Source organism: Solanum pennellii, chromosome 8 (genome assembly GCF_001406875.1).
Source record: "Solanum pennellii chromosome 8, SPENNV200".
Taxonomy (NCBI): Eukaryota; Viridiplantae; Streptophyta; class Magnoliopsida; order Solanales; family Solanaceae; genus Solanum; species Solanum pennellii.
This window is the reverse complement of record NC_028644.1, coordinates 23276991-23291767: the sequence shown is the minus strand read 5'-3', so window position 1 is coordinate 23291767 and position 14777 is coordinate 23276991. Positions and strand designations below refer to the sequence as shown.

Sequence of the window (14777 nt, the reverse complement as noted above, 5' to 3'; positions counted from 1 at the left end):
TTGTTTTGAGTTTGGACTCTCTTTAATTTTAAATTTTAATATTATATTTTAAATTAATTTTATTAGCCCACGGCTGGCCCTACCAATATTTCTCAGGCCTCACAAAATCAGCAGGTTTATTCAGGTCGGGCTAAAAAGTTCTTTTCTTAAATGAGCTCCAAAAATCTTAGCCTAACCCTATTAAATTCTGTGTTAGGCCAGGTCGGCCCAATGGGCCTAGCCCATATTGACGGATCTAGTAATTTGTAAGAAAATATATTTAATGCATTTAACAGTTCAACTATTTTGTATAGATTCATAGTCAACGGAGAAGTACTTTTCTAAAGTATCATATTCAAGTTCTATTGCTCATAATCAACCTAAACGGAAAGAAAATGCTAATCATTTGAAAGTACTATCATAGTCTTCTCAAGAATTTGATTTAAGTTCATTAAAAGTTGATCCATGTGAAAGAGCTAAAATTTTGAAATTTCATCCAAATCATCGTGACGCTATTAGAAGAGCTTATCTCCAGAAAAAACTTTGTCAACCTCTACTAAAAGAGTTTCCACAAACAGAGATTTCTTGAGATATATGTCGTTTTATGATTTAATGAATTTACTGATTGATTAAGTATAGTATAAGTAAAGATACAACCTTTTGTTTGTATTGTTATTTTTTCAAGGAAAAGAATAATCTTCAAGTTGGAGATGAAACATTTTCGAATATGGAGTTTAGAAATTGGCAATAAAAAGTTAAGTTTGTAAACGTGTGTTGGTGGGCATAATAGCATTGACGATTAGTCAAAAAAATGTGAAGATCTTTAATGGGGCAACACCAATCTATCCATGCTTCATTATTTGAGAAACAATAAAGATAAGCATGTGTATCGAATCCGTTTAGCAGCTTTAATTGGTGTAATAAGACTTCTTGTGAAACAAGACTTGACATTTCAAGATTATGATTAAACTAAATTATTACTTAACAGAGGTACTTTTCTTGATATTCTTTAATTGTATGCTTAAAAATGTGATGAAATTCATAGTTTTGTATTGAAAAAAGCTTTTCAAAATGACCAAATGAATTGTCCGAAGATTCAAAAAAGATATTGTGATTGCTTGCAATATTGAAACAATTAAGGGCATTATAAAAAAAACTAAATGAGGATTATTGTTTCTTATTGGGTGATGAATCTCTTGATGTGTCATTCAAGGAGAAAATGTCAGTTGTTTTAAGATAGGTTGATAGAAGAGGATTTGTGATGGTGACACTATTTGAAATTATTCATGTTAAAAATAGTGCTTATATCTCTAAAAGAAGCAATTGTCAATTTACTTTCTCAATCTTATGTGTGTGGACAATGCTATGGTGGATCAAGTAATATACAAGGTGATATCAATGACCTTAAGATGTTGATTAAGAAAGAAAACAGATCGATTTATCACATACATTATTTTGCTCATGAACTTCAATTACCTCTTGTTGGTGTTTTCAAAAGATGTCTTCAAGTTGGAAGACTTGTACATTTTTGGTTTCAAATTTTTTTAATGTGTTAGTGGCTTCTTATAAAGTATGATGATAATCGAGAATCTCAAAAAAAAAATAAAAATCAAGAGGCTTTTAATATGAGTGAGCTTAAAACTGGCAGAGGCTTGCATGAAGAAGTTGATATTTCTAGAGCTTGCGACACTCGTTAGGGATCACTTCAAATATGTTAGCTATTTTATTCTCAAGTTTAGTATAATTATGTACATTATTAATTCTATTATTGAAATTGCACATTCTATGGACAAAAGAAGAATCGCCCAAACATGTGAAGTTGTATTCTTATTGCATTTGATGTAATAAGTTTTAGGAATCACTAATGACTTTAGTACATTTTTTTTAAAAAAAGGAGCATGACATTGCAAATGTCATGCTACTTGTTAAAGTCGCCAAGAGAAGGCTACTACAATTGAGGGAAAATGAAAGATGAGATTATTGTATCAAATATAATATTGTGGTACCTGATTTTGATGAGTCGTATGTTAATTTTGGAAGATCGTGACGTAAATCTATTGATTATAGTATTTTGTAAAATAATTGATTGACAATTGGAAGAACTCAATGATAGTTTTGATGAGGTAACAACTGAGTTGCTTTATGGAGTTCCTTGTTTGAATTCGGTAGACTTTTTTTCAAGTTTTGATATCCAAAATTAACGAATGCCTGAATTATATCCTGATGACTTTGATGAACTTAGCATATGTGTACTTGAGAATCAACTTGCAAATTACATTATTGATGTCTGTGATATCTATAAAAGGTTCTCCGATTTACATGAGTTTTTTGATCTTTCAAAAAGATTGGTTCAGACAAAAAAGCATTCATGTTATCTTCTTGTATTTCATTTCGTGAAATTTGCTTTTGCCAGTTGTCACTGCATCCATTGAAAGAGCTTTTTCGAGAACGAAATTTATTAAGATTGAATGAATGATGAGTTCTTGAACGGTTGCATGGTTCCTTTTATGGAAAAGGATGTGTTTAATGATGTTTTAATGGATGATATTATTTTATCTTTTTAAGCAATGAAATCTCGCTGAATAATATAGTAAACGTGCTTGAAAAGTATTAGCACTAACCTCTTTCTAGAGTTTGTAGTTAGCACTCTAGTCCTTGAGTGAGACATAATGAATTGCTAATATTATTGGTCTAGTTAGCACCATTTTTTGCTCTACTTAGCATTCTAGTTCTAGATTGACACATTGTGAAGGGATAACTTTTTGTTTTAATATAATCACTCATGTTAGTTTTCAAATCTCTTTTAAAGAAATTAACCTTTGTACCTATAAATTATATACTATTATTTTTTTGAAATTTTATTTTGTTGGCTTATTTACACATTTATACTTTTAATTTTCATATTTTGATTATTTGGTGATTTAAAGTTGATTTAACAATGATTAAGTAGTGTTATAATGGGAGTGTTTTTATAGTGGATTGTGACAGTGGGATTCAAAGAAATTTTTGGAGAAATCAAAGATAGAGAAGAAAAGGAAAAGAGAAAATAAGTAAGAGTCAAATAATGAACGTTACGTGATAAATTAAAATTGCTGCGTGATTTGCTCTTACCTTATCATAACTCAAACTGATCGATATATACTATTTTAAAATAGTTGAAGGGGTAATAAGACCCTACAAATTAGATGTCTACTTAAAAAACATGCATATGTTAAGGGAGGACTTTATGTGTTCTCTTTGTTTATCATGCCTTTTTTTTTAAAAATTATTATACCTTATTTAGAGCTATTTTTTTTCTTGTATGAAAAAAATAAATAAGATTTCGGGTGTGTTTGGTATGAAGGAAAATGTATTTCTTGACTGGAAAACAAATAGATTTTTGGTTTATTTTTTCATAAAAATAAATTATAAATTATTTTTTTGGGGGGTATGGCGGGGAGGGGGTAGGCTGGCTTAGAAAAATAAAAAAATGAAGTTGAAAGTATTTTTAAAATAAGCTTTAAATATATTTTCAAATAAAAACAATTGTAATTTTTTATTGGGTGAGAATTTTGAAAAATGTCTTTTTATTTTTTAAGGATAAGTCATTTCCTCGAAAAATATGTTTTTGAGAAAGCATTTAACCCACCAAACATCGGTAAATGTTTCCTTTTATAGCAAACACACCCTTGGTTTCTTTCTCCCATTACTGCCCTATTGCTGTTCAAATCCTTTTTTCATGGAGAGGGTAAAATAGTGAATGAAGAGAAGCCTTTCACATGAAACATAAACAACATATAAGAGTACATAAATAGTTGTCCATTTATAGCATGGTCTTTATGAAAATAAAATAAATATAGTTATTGTTAGTCAATAGCAAGAAGCAGCTCTAAGTGATGACAAATCATCAAATGGACGAAGTTAACTACTGCTATATTGGTTGCTCATTGGTAAGAGTCGTCGCGTTGGGTGGCTCACACCATTTACCATCAGACTCTGAAGGTTCAATAACGACTACTCCACCGTCGTTTAAACCCAAAGCTAACTGGTTTGGATTTTCAGGATGAGCAGCAACCACCACAGGGAACACATGAGCACTGCAACTTGAATAGTAAAATGACTAGTGAATACAAAAACCAGTTGAGGAGTACTCCGATAAACTATAAAGCACATCGAATTATTGATTACCTCAAATCAGAAGTGAGGAAAGTAGAAGGATCAATCTCATATTTGGGAGAGAGATCTGAAGCAGAGAGTATCAAAACGATCCCATCTTTCATAACAGCATATATCCACTCACTATCACATGAAAATGTTGCATGTGAAATTCGCGCACAGAAGTTTTTGATTATCCACTGTCAAATAAAACAAAATAAAATTTGTAAATTATTGTTGATATGGACAGACAACAGTATGCATGGTTTTCTTTTTACTACTACAATAGGAGCCAGGGAGCACCTGCTTCACACATTCTAGCTTTGTTGGTTCATAGATTGCAATTTGAGTCTCATGTACAACAAGGAAGCATTTCTCATCTCGCTGAAATTCGACAGATGTCTCTGATACTTCTGTTGGTAACCAGTCTGCAGATGTCTGCAACATTGTACTTCCTTCCCTCTCCCAGTTTGTTGAATTCCACACCACTATCTGGAAAAGTAAAGAAGAAGACGGTTATTAGCCGGTTCATTCAAGTAAAAGAGTTGATACTAAAAAGACTACCAATCATTTATCGCAAAGGAAACAACTTGGAAGAAATTATTGCAGGTGTGTAGGTTACCCATCCATGCTGCTTTTGCTTTCCATCCAATACGAAAAATACAAATTAGGGCTTAGAGGTCTAATTATCAAATACGACACAAAATGTGCTATTAGATACTTCAAAGTTAACTTGTGTAACATATAGCAAACCAATTGTCAACTTCTTTCTAATGGTGAAAGAAAAAACCTGAGAGTCTGCTCCTGAAGAAACAAGCACATTCATTGTGTTAGAGAATGCTAGTCCAGTAATCCTTTTAGAGTGTCCATTAAGCCTGCTTATTAACTGAAAAATGAAATGAAAAAAAAAATCAACTTCGGCACGTATTTGACACTTTCCTCAAAAGAAAGTGGGAGGCAAATATGATACCTCCTCCGTACGGACACTGTAGACAATGATTGTCAAATCATCCATCCCAACAGCAATCACATTGTTGTTAGTCGGGTGGCAAGCGATACATGTTGCTGCAGGTGTAGGAGGTGTGATACTTTTCATAATCTGCATTTATCAAGAACAAGAAGGAACAGTTAATGTAACCAATATACAGTAACTAACATGATTTGATTACTTCAATTAGGAACAGAAGGAAACTTTCATGGCCAGAGGAATGGATATAGAGAGGGAGAAGCATTTCATTATGCAGCGCATAAACTTCATTTTCTTGTAATCACCTTATAGAGGTTTATATTAAATATAGAAACCGCTCCTCCGGATGCCGAAAGTGCATAAAAACCATTATTGGTCAAAGCTATGCAAGGTGAAACTGCTCCTGCATCACTACTGAGCAGACTGTTTTCCGGAACCACCCCACTCCGTGGTTGCCATAGTTGAGGAGTGCATTTTGGTGTTGTCTACAGCATAAACATGTTGGTCAGCCAACAAACGTAAATATTTAACCTGTTTTCTTAGATATAAACCATTTTCTAAAACTCCTTTACCTGGCCAGTCAAATTAGAATCACTCTCGGACCATTTCCAGATTAGATGAATACCACCTGTGACTAAGGCCACAAGCATATTTCCTGCCTGAGCATATGCTAACCTACACACCTGCAATAACCGATTGCAATTTCAATAAGAAGTTCCCTCATTTTTAATTTCAATGAGTCATATTATGAGATTTCAATAATCTAAGAACGATTTCGTACCTTATTTGTCTTCACTTCCGAGGGGAGCCTCAAAGATTGACATCGTGAAATTTGGACGACCTTAGAGGTGCTCGGATTCCCTAATATCTTGTGATGCTCCATACTTGCCAGGTTTTCTGCTGTCATTTCCTATACAGCACTCAATCAATTTGAGAAGTCACTATAAAGCTATCTCTATAATTTTGTTTAATATGTTTAGAAAAGGTGGAAACTGAAAAAACTAGCATAGATGGAATGGAAATAAATATATCAGAAATAATTGATAACAGAAACATCAGGTTCTTTCAACACGAACCGGAGGGACAATGCCATCAATCGAGCTACTATTAGCAGGACCACTTAGGGAATTGCCTGCAAGCTGTAGAGAACAATAAAAAGGTAAACCATAGCTATTTTCTTTCTTATCTTGATAAAAAAAGTTAAATTTGATATGCAGACCTCTCTTGTAGATAGATATGTAGAGGCATCCAATGAAGTTTGAAGCAAAATGCGGCCACCATCATTTGCCAAGATTTTGACACTGTTATGATCCACAGAGACAGCCAATAAAGTGCCATTCTTGTTGAATCGAACATATGGACTTGCCTTGATAAAGAAAACGAGAATTTCAGACTGTGTTATACTTCAGAAGTAAGTACAGTTAAAAGAGGGAATTTGCATAAGCATATGTTTATATCAAACCAGCTGCATTTTATGGTTTTCGTTTTTAAGTATTGACTGATGTTAGTGTCCACTTCAGCAATGACTTAGAAAACAGAGAAAAAAGGGAGAAAACGTTCATCTTTTAGGATTCTGGTAAGATGATTATAGCTAGTAGAGTACATACAGGAAGGTCTCCACCAGCATCGACAACTGTCAAGAGTTGAGCATCATTAACATTCCAAAATTTGATTACATGGGAATCTCCAGCAGCCACATAGTTATTCCTGCTGATATCGAATTCCACAACACCCGAAGAACATTTGCCAAGTCCAAGGTAGGTCCTTACTATGAAACCATCAGTTTCATTCCATTCCACCAAGTGGGAGTCTCCATCTTTATTAGTCCCACATGAAAAAAGCCTACAAGCTTCAAAACTAAATATCCGTCCCAACAAACCAAAAAACAAAAAGCAGAAAAGAATGAAATGAGTCTGGTCAATCACCTTTTACCATTAGCACTGTAAAGCATTCTCATGCAACATTTACTAGGAGCCTCGTAAGAAACACATGGTCCAGAGTTTTCATACACCCATGCTTTTATTTCACCATTAGTTGATGTTGAAAATATAAACTGAGGCAGAAAAATGAATCAGAATGCTCTAAATATATATATACTTATTAGAAAGAAGCTTTAGCAGTATAAAGAGGTATAATTACATGAACATCTTCCTTCTCGTGAGGGCAAAGAGAGTAAACGGGGGCTTTATGACCTTCAAAAGTATATTGTTTCGCACCATTGTTAGCATTCCAGACCTTCAAAAAAGCAGTTGAATGTTAGCCAATTTCTCTGTCATGATTTAACCAAATTAGAGTTCCTAATTGTATTTAATTTATTTAACATGTAAACAAACAAACCTTGACCAACATGTCCTCGCCGCACGTTATGACAAGAAGTTGGTTATTTGGCTTAGAAAATGCAAGATCATTTATACTTCCAAAATGAGCCTCAATCTGAGAAAGTAAAATCTCTATCAGAAATAAACACAAACAAAAAAGAGAAGAAGAAATTTTAAGCAAAGATGAATTTGCAAAAAAATACCTCCAGATGGTTTTCAGCATGATTGTCATTATTATGATAACTATATAGTTGAACAATGTTCTTAGAGGATGCAACCCCTGTTCATTTGTTCCAAGTTTAAAGCAATATTAACCAAACCGAGGACCAAATTCAGAAAATAAGTTCCTCTCCAAATCAAATATATGAAGACATACCAAAGAGAGAGCCATCGGGACTCCATAGGACTCGATTTACTGAGATCCTCGGATCTTCACCCATACTTTTCTGAACAGTTATGGCCACCACCTTTAGTTAAAGTAAGAAACTAAGTTTTAAGTTTTAGATATCAGTTATAAGTACTCATACCAGAAAGTCCGGTGAAAAAACCTCTACTTCCCAGATCATTAACGTTCTTCTAAACAACATTTTTCCAGAACTAACATCCCACAGCTCTACGCTTCCACCACCGTCTCCAACTGCAAAATAATATCATCACTAGAAATAAATTTCAGGATTCAAAATCTTTATCACAGATATTTCAGTTTGCGAACTATATTTTCAATGAGAAACCTATCAGAAGTGTCTGTTGAACAGGGTGAAAATCCATTGTGGTTGGATAATAGTTGACCGTCGGATAAATGCTTCTGATTGTTGGATAATCGCTGGCCGTCGGTGGATTGCCAATGGTTAAAACACGTTCAACGGTCTTCGGAAAGTCATCCGAGAGGTTACCCGATGCATCCTGGTCTTGACAAGGAGCAGTTTTGGATAACACTTTCTGCATGAATATAAGTACTCAAGGAGTTCAAATTTACTGAAATGCAAATAAACCATCAAATGAGGACATGCTCTTAAACTGGGAGAATAGAATGACTGTGTGTTCAAAGTACATCACCTCGTTCATGTTCCTTGTAGTGTTTACATCAGATAAATTACCAGAATCCTGAACAGCCTTCGAAGTAGAAGCTAACAAGAACAGCCAACACAAAAAAGTCAAGAGCGACACTATTGTCTATTAATATATAGTACTCTACAACTGCATGGTAAGTTTCCTGAAGCAGCAGCCTCACCAGAAGCTATGTCATCAGTTACAATGGAAGAACTAGAATAATGTATTTGTTGACAATCTGGGTTTGCAGCCGATATGGTTTTGCTAGGCTGAGGAAGAAGGATTCAAACATTAGTGGAAAATGTCTTCAATGTGAAGTAATGCTATAATCTAATCAACTGTTCAGAATAAGTTACCCTTGGCATTTGCGTAAACGACTGATCTGGATTAAACGCCGATGTAGTTTCGCTAGGCTGAGGAAGAAGGATTCAAACATTAGTGGGTGATGTCTTCAGCAGATGTGAAGCCTATAATCTAATAAACTGTTCAGAATAAGTTACCCCTGGCAATTGCGTAAACGACTGATCTGGATTTGAAGCCGATGTAGTTTCGCTAGGCTGAGGAAGAAGGATTCAAATATTGTGGGTAATGTCTTCAGCAGATGTGAAGTAATGCCTATAATCTAATAAAATCTTCAAAATAAGTTACCATTGGCATTTGCGTAATCGACTGATCTGGATTTGAAGCCGATGTAGTTTCGCTAGGCTAAGGAAGAAAGATTCAAACATTAGAGGGAAATGACTTCAGCATATGTGAAGTAATGACTATAATCTAATAAACTCTTCAAAAATAAGTTACCCTTGGCATTTGCACAACCGACTGATCTGGATTTGAAGCCGATGTGGTTTCGCTAGGCTGAGGAAGAAGGATTCAAAACATTAGATGGAAATGTCTTCAGCAGATGCGAAGTAATGCTACAAAACTCTTCAAAATAATTTACCTTTGGCATTTGTATAATCGACTGATCTGGGGTTGCAGCCGATATGGTATCGCTAGGCTGAGGAAGAAGGATTCAAACATTAGTGGGAAATGTCTTCCGCAGATGTGAAGTAATGCTATTATCTAATATTCTCTTCAAAATAAGTTACCCTTGGCATCTGTGTATCCGGCTGAGCTGGGGTTGCAGCCGATATGGCTTTGCTAGGCTGAGGAAGAAGGATTCAAACATTAGTGGGAAATGTCTTCCGCAGATGTGAAGTAATGCTATAATCTAATAAACTCTTCAAAATAAGTTACCCTTGGCATCTGTGTATCCGGCTGAGCTGGGGTTGCAGCCGATATGCCTTTGCTAGGCTGAGGAAGAAGGATTCAAACATTTGTGGGAAATGTCTTCCGCAGATGAAGTAATGCTATAATCTAATTAACTCTTCAAAATAAGTTACCTTTGGCATTTGCATAATCGACTTATCAGGGGCTGCAGCCGATATGGTATTGCTAGGCTGAGGAAGAAGGATTCAAACATGAGTGGGAAATGTCTTCCGCAGATGTGAAGTAATGCTATTATCTAATAAACTCTTCAAAATAAGTTACCCTTGGCATCTGCGTATCCGACTGAGCTGGGGTTGCAGCCGATATGATTTTGCTAGGCTGAGGAAGAAGGATTCGAACATTAGACAGAAATGTCTTCAGATGCGAAGTAATGCTATAAAACTCTTCAAAATAATTTACCCTGGGCATTTGCATAACCAACTGATCTGGGGTTGCAGCCGATATGGTTTGGGTAGGCTGAGGAAGAAGGATTCAAACATTAGTGTGTGAAGTAATGCTATAATACAATAAACTCTTCAAAATAAGTTACCCCTGGCCTTTGCATAATCGATTGATCTTCAGGTATGGAACACTTGTGATCAATGAAGAGTGTTTTGATCTCCGGTTCTTGCTGAGGATTTGCACAATGAGCATGCTGCCAGTTCAAGCTGTATATATTGAAATGATATCAGCTCTTTGCAAACATCCATAAAAGGTATAAATAGGAAACTAAGACAGTATCGAGTGCATCATACGAATGAAACGAGGGGATAAAAAAGGCTAAATTAGATTATATTGTAGTGGGTGGAGTTTCAAATAGTCACCGCTCAGCTGAATATAAATACGCAGATTTCAGAAAAGAGAAAATAGCAAGATAAAACCTTTGATTAATTAGACGGCGCAATCTTGACTTGGTTAATTCTGGAAAGTTGAGTTTTCCATTTAACTGGGGGTTTGTTTCAATGACAACCCTAAGTATCTTCATTATGCGGTTCCTAGCAGTTAATGTGTCTCCATATAAAGCAAGTGAAGGATGTTCTCTGTAGACAGAAATTAACAATAAAAGTTTCTATTCATGCACACCCTTGTACAATTTTATATGACGGACAGATAATTAGTATAACCTAACCTGAAGTTATCGAATGTAAGAAGCTGAGTCATCTCAGCATAAAGCTCTTTATTTGTCTCGGCAAACACTTGAAGATCTTTCATAAGGATCTCAAGAGCAGTTTTACGATCTTGCCTATCACCAAATCAATTATATGTATAAGAACTTTGTCTAAAGAGCAGCTTGACAATAATGCATATATTACATCTGAATTATGATTACCTGTCGAGTGCCTCAAGGAACTTCTGTTTCCTAATCTCGAAAAACATTTTTTTAGAATATCTGCTTTCAGTGACACCAGTGAAACCTGAAAGATAGTTCTCAATTTCATCCCACTTGCCACCGAGCACGAGAGCTTCAATATGTCCCATGTCAAAGAATAACTGTGTCTCCTGCCCTAACCTATTTCACAATTTAACAAGTCAGATAAAATTGTATCTTATTCTTATACGCGTCCACTGAATAGAAAGACTGAAATAAGATGGAACGCACATGCGAGCAGTTTTCGTGAAGTTCTCCTCTTTGCAGAATTGCAATATCAAGAATATAAGGTCCTTACTAAGAGACATAGCCAAATGTTTTCTTTCTTTCCTTCAAAACCTTCAGATAAACAGAGAGATCAGTAAGAAGCATACGACATGTAGAACCACAGTAGCTTTTGTTTAGACCTTGTAAACCTACGACAGTAAACTCAATTATTATCGTATATCTTTGTTAAATTCAAATTATATTTATTTCCAAACGAGTAACTACATTTGACCTCATTCCTTCCTCAAACAGATAGGTAGGCACCACAACGACTCAGTCAATAAGCTTTCCATTTCCCTTATATAAAGGAAAATGAGGCAGAATTTTTTTAGAGGGACCCAAAAAATTCACAAGACGAAGTAGAATAATGGAGGAACAATCTCAAAAGATGCACAAAAATGCCAAAAATCTTGTATCAAGAATCAAGTGCTTTCTACGTCATCTCATACCTTCTAATTGGTATTTATCTCCAAAATTCTCGAAGATACACATACAAGGTTTGCTTGTTACTAATATAATCGAGCCTCTCTTCTTCTTTAGATCCCTCGTTTCACTCGATCCAGAGTCAAGAATATTCAAACATCACAATCTAATGACCAACAAGGTTTACTTATGAAATGATGTGGAATATAACGGAAAATTAAATACAAACAAAATCGGTAACAACAAGAAAAACATCAACTTTTATGTCTAGATTAGCATCTTACACAAAAGGATACATAGATGTTAGAACGATTAATACACAAATCACAATTCTCCACTTTAATTCAATTCCATCACAAATCAAAACTAAAAAAAAAAAGAGAAACATTTCTTTTCTGCGGATTAATCAATGCTAAAACAAATTAAAAAGAAACAGAGAAGATTACATCAAATACAATTCAGAGAATCGTAAAACCTGTTTCATCGATCAAATCAAAAAACAAAATTCACAAAAGTTTTTGAAGATAGAAAAATGTAAGTTTTATTCTAAAAAGGGAAAACAGCGGCTTACCTGTCTGCAGTGCAGTGCAGTGCTGTGCTGTATAAAAGAATTGAGGAAAGTTGGCTATACTTCCCTCCTTTTTATAGCTAATAAAAATAGACTATAAGTCAGTTGCCTTATTATTATAAGTGACTGCACTTATCATGACAAAACCAGCTACATTTTCTATCGCTTTCAAATGGAATATTACTTCCCCATTCTGCGTTTTTTTAATTATTTTTTATAATATTTTAATATTAACAAGACCTAAAATATAGGGTAAGAGAAAAGTAGGTGGTAAGACTTATTAGGAAAATTAATAAAGTAATAAAATTTTTAAAAATTAAGTAATCATAAAATATATAGGTAAACACTCTAATACTCCCTCACCCACTTTTAATTGTTTTCTATTTAAAGAGTCATACCATAAGAACTTTGACTAATATTTTAAGTTATACTTTTTATCATATTGATATGCAAAAGAATTGCAATTTATAATATTTTTTATATAGTTTATGAATATCTAATTTTTTTTTGTTTAAAATATTGAATTAATTGTAATATAATTTAACTTTGAAAATTAATCAAACTGACTTTCGAAAAATACAACATGACAAATTAAAGTGGACCGGGGAGTAACTAATAATTTGTCTGAGATAATATTTTTCTTTCTCTGATCCCGACTTGGATCGATGAAAAAATCACTTATTTCGATAAGATAATAAGATAATTTATTTTGAGAAGACTTATATAAACATGTGGTCCCATTAAAATTATTTATAAATATTCTGCAAAAGTACAAATATATCTTTCACAAGTTAGTGAAATATAGTTCTATTGTGTTTTTTTTTGTTCAAATTTAAATGTAGTTGAAACTCATCTCTAACTTTTCTTATTGCATCTAAAAGTTTCAGTATTGCCATAACTAAAATTATTTTGAGTGCATGTCGAATGATTCTTTTGTATTCACTTAATGGTTTACACATTTGATCTGTCGTTGTTGATTTTGTGACACCTTTTAAATGAGAAGTCATTTTTGAATATGAATTCAAGAAATTTCTATATATATTGCTTATATAGTTTATTTTCTAACCATCATACCTGAAATATTTTTAGTAAAGATACATTGAATAATATTTGATTATTAAGAAACAATGAACATTATGTAGAATGAATTTACTTTTACAAAGAATCATTGAATTCTTGAATTTATTTTACGGTGATTCATTTAACAAAAATATTTATTACAATGAATGATCATACACATACATGTACTTTATGTATGATGAATTTTTTTTTTTTTTATAAAATTAACAAAGATCAACTTTCATTGAATTTACTTTTACAAAGAATCATTGGATTCTTGAATTTATTTTACGGTGATTCATTTAACCAAAATAGATATTACAATGAATGATCATACACATAAATGTGTTTTATGTAAAACGAATTTATTTTTTATAAATTTAATAAAGAGCAATTTTCATATATAACAACAGAAAAATCATATTTGTATGTTATAACTATAGTTTGCATAATTGCGTTCCATAGCAAGCTTTATGTTTGATATGGCTATTAATATGTATATTTCTCTATACATATACAAAAGAAGCAATTGTATAATTTGTTTCGTTGTATACATACATACATACATACATACATACATACATACAAACATACATACATATATACATATATATATATATATATATGTATGTATGTATGTATGTATGTATGTATGTATATAGAATCATTGTATAATTTGTGTTTGTATAAAGAGAGAAAAAGAGAAAGACAAAAGATAGCTGGATAGGGCATGATCATTTTTGTATAATCATAAGTGTATAGGACGAAAATATATGTATTTGTATTTGTATATACAATTTTCTCTCGTTTTATACAAACACAAACACAATGTATACATTTGTGTTTGTATGAAATGAGAGAGGTGAGTGAGATCTGGGAGCTAGAGTGGCAAGCAAGATATAAGAGAGGAGAACGAAAATATATGTATATATACAATTCTCTCTAGCTTTATACAAACATAAANACATAATTTTTTTTATACATTTGTGTTTGTATAAAAGCGAGAGAGACGAGCGAGATTGCCCAGCGAGAAAAAGAGTGGCGAGCGAGATTCACCAGGGAGAGGCGAAATAACAACAGTTTGCTATGGGGTATAATTAAATCAAACCATGATTATAACATTTAATCTGAATTAACAGTTTGCTATAATATACAATTTTTCCTTGAATAAATATGATACATAATTTAGTAAGATATAATGATTTTGATGTATTCATTGTACTTTATGTATAATAAAATTATTTTTCGTGTGAATCTAATAAATATAATACATAAATTAGTCTGATATAATAATTTAAGCTTTATTAAATTTCAAAACACACTTTAAATTGATAAAAATTAGTTTATGATTAAATAAGATATCTACAAAATAATGATATTCAATGGTCCATTGTG

At 33.0% G+C, this 14777-nt stretch overlaps 1 protein-coding gene across 5 annotated transcripts; it reads right to left on the bottom strand.

Annotated features, from left to right (window-relative positions):
* Positions 1–3738: 3738 nt before the first annotated feature.
* On the bottom strand, positions 3739–12365 carry LOC107027199 (topless-related protein 1-like). 5 transcript variants are annotated; one of them, XM_027918875.1, is made up of 36 exons: positions 12327–12365; positions 11297–11404; positions 11027–11206; positions 10826–10939; positions 10578–10736; positions 10247–10364; positions 10117–10173; positions 9979–10035; positions 9831–9887; positions 9685–9741; positions 9537–9593; positions 9389–9445; positions 9247–9303; positions 9097–9153; positions 8949–9005; positions 8805–8861; positions 8630–8717; positions 8455–8525; positions 8130–8337; positions 7926–8035; positions 7775–7844; positions 7602–7678; positions 7418–7513; positions 7220–7315; positions 7006–7133; positions 6688–6922; positions 6300–6446; positions 6157–6219; positions 5862–5990; positions 5653–5763; positions 5386–5565; positions 5084–5212; positions 4904–4999; positions 4417–4605; positions 4147–4313; positions 3739–4061 (listed from the first exon to the last, which is right to left on the bottom strand). In XM_027918875.1, exons 2-36 carry the CDS (start codon positions 11371–11373, stop codon positions 3890–3892), a joined length of 3780 nt encoding a protein of 1259 aa, XP_027774676.1. In that variant the 5' UTR covers positions 11374–11404; positions 12327–12365; the 3' UTR covers positions 3739–3889. The 5 variants fall into 5 exon arrangements, with proteins under 5 accessions (XP_027774676.1, XP_015083865.1, XP_027774678.1 ...); XM_015228379.2 differs by having other exon boundaries at positions 3739–4055; XM_027918877.1 differs by lacking the exon at positions 9537–9593.
* Positions 12366–14777: the final 2412 nt, after the last annotated feature.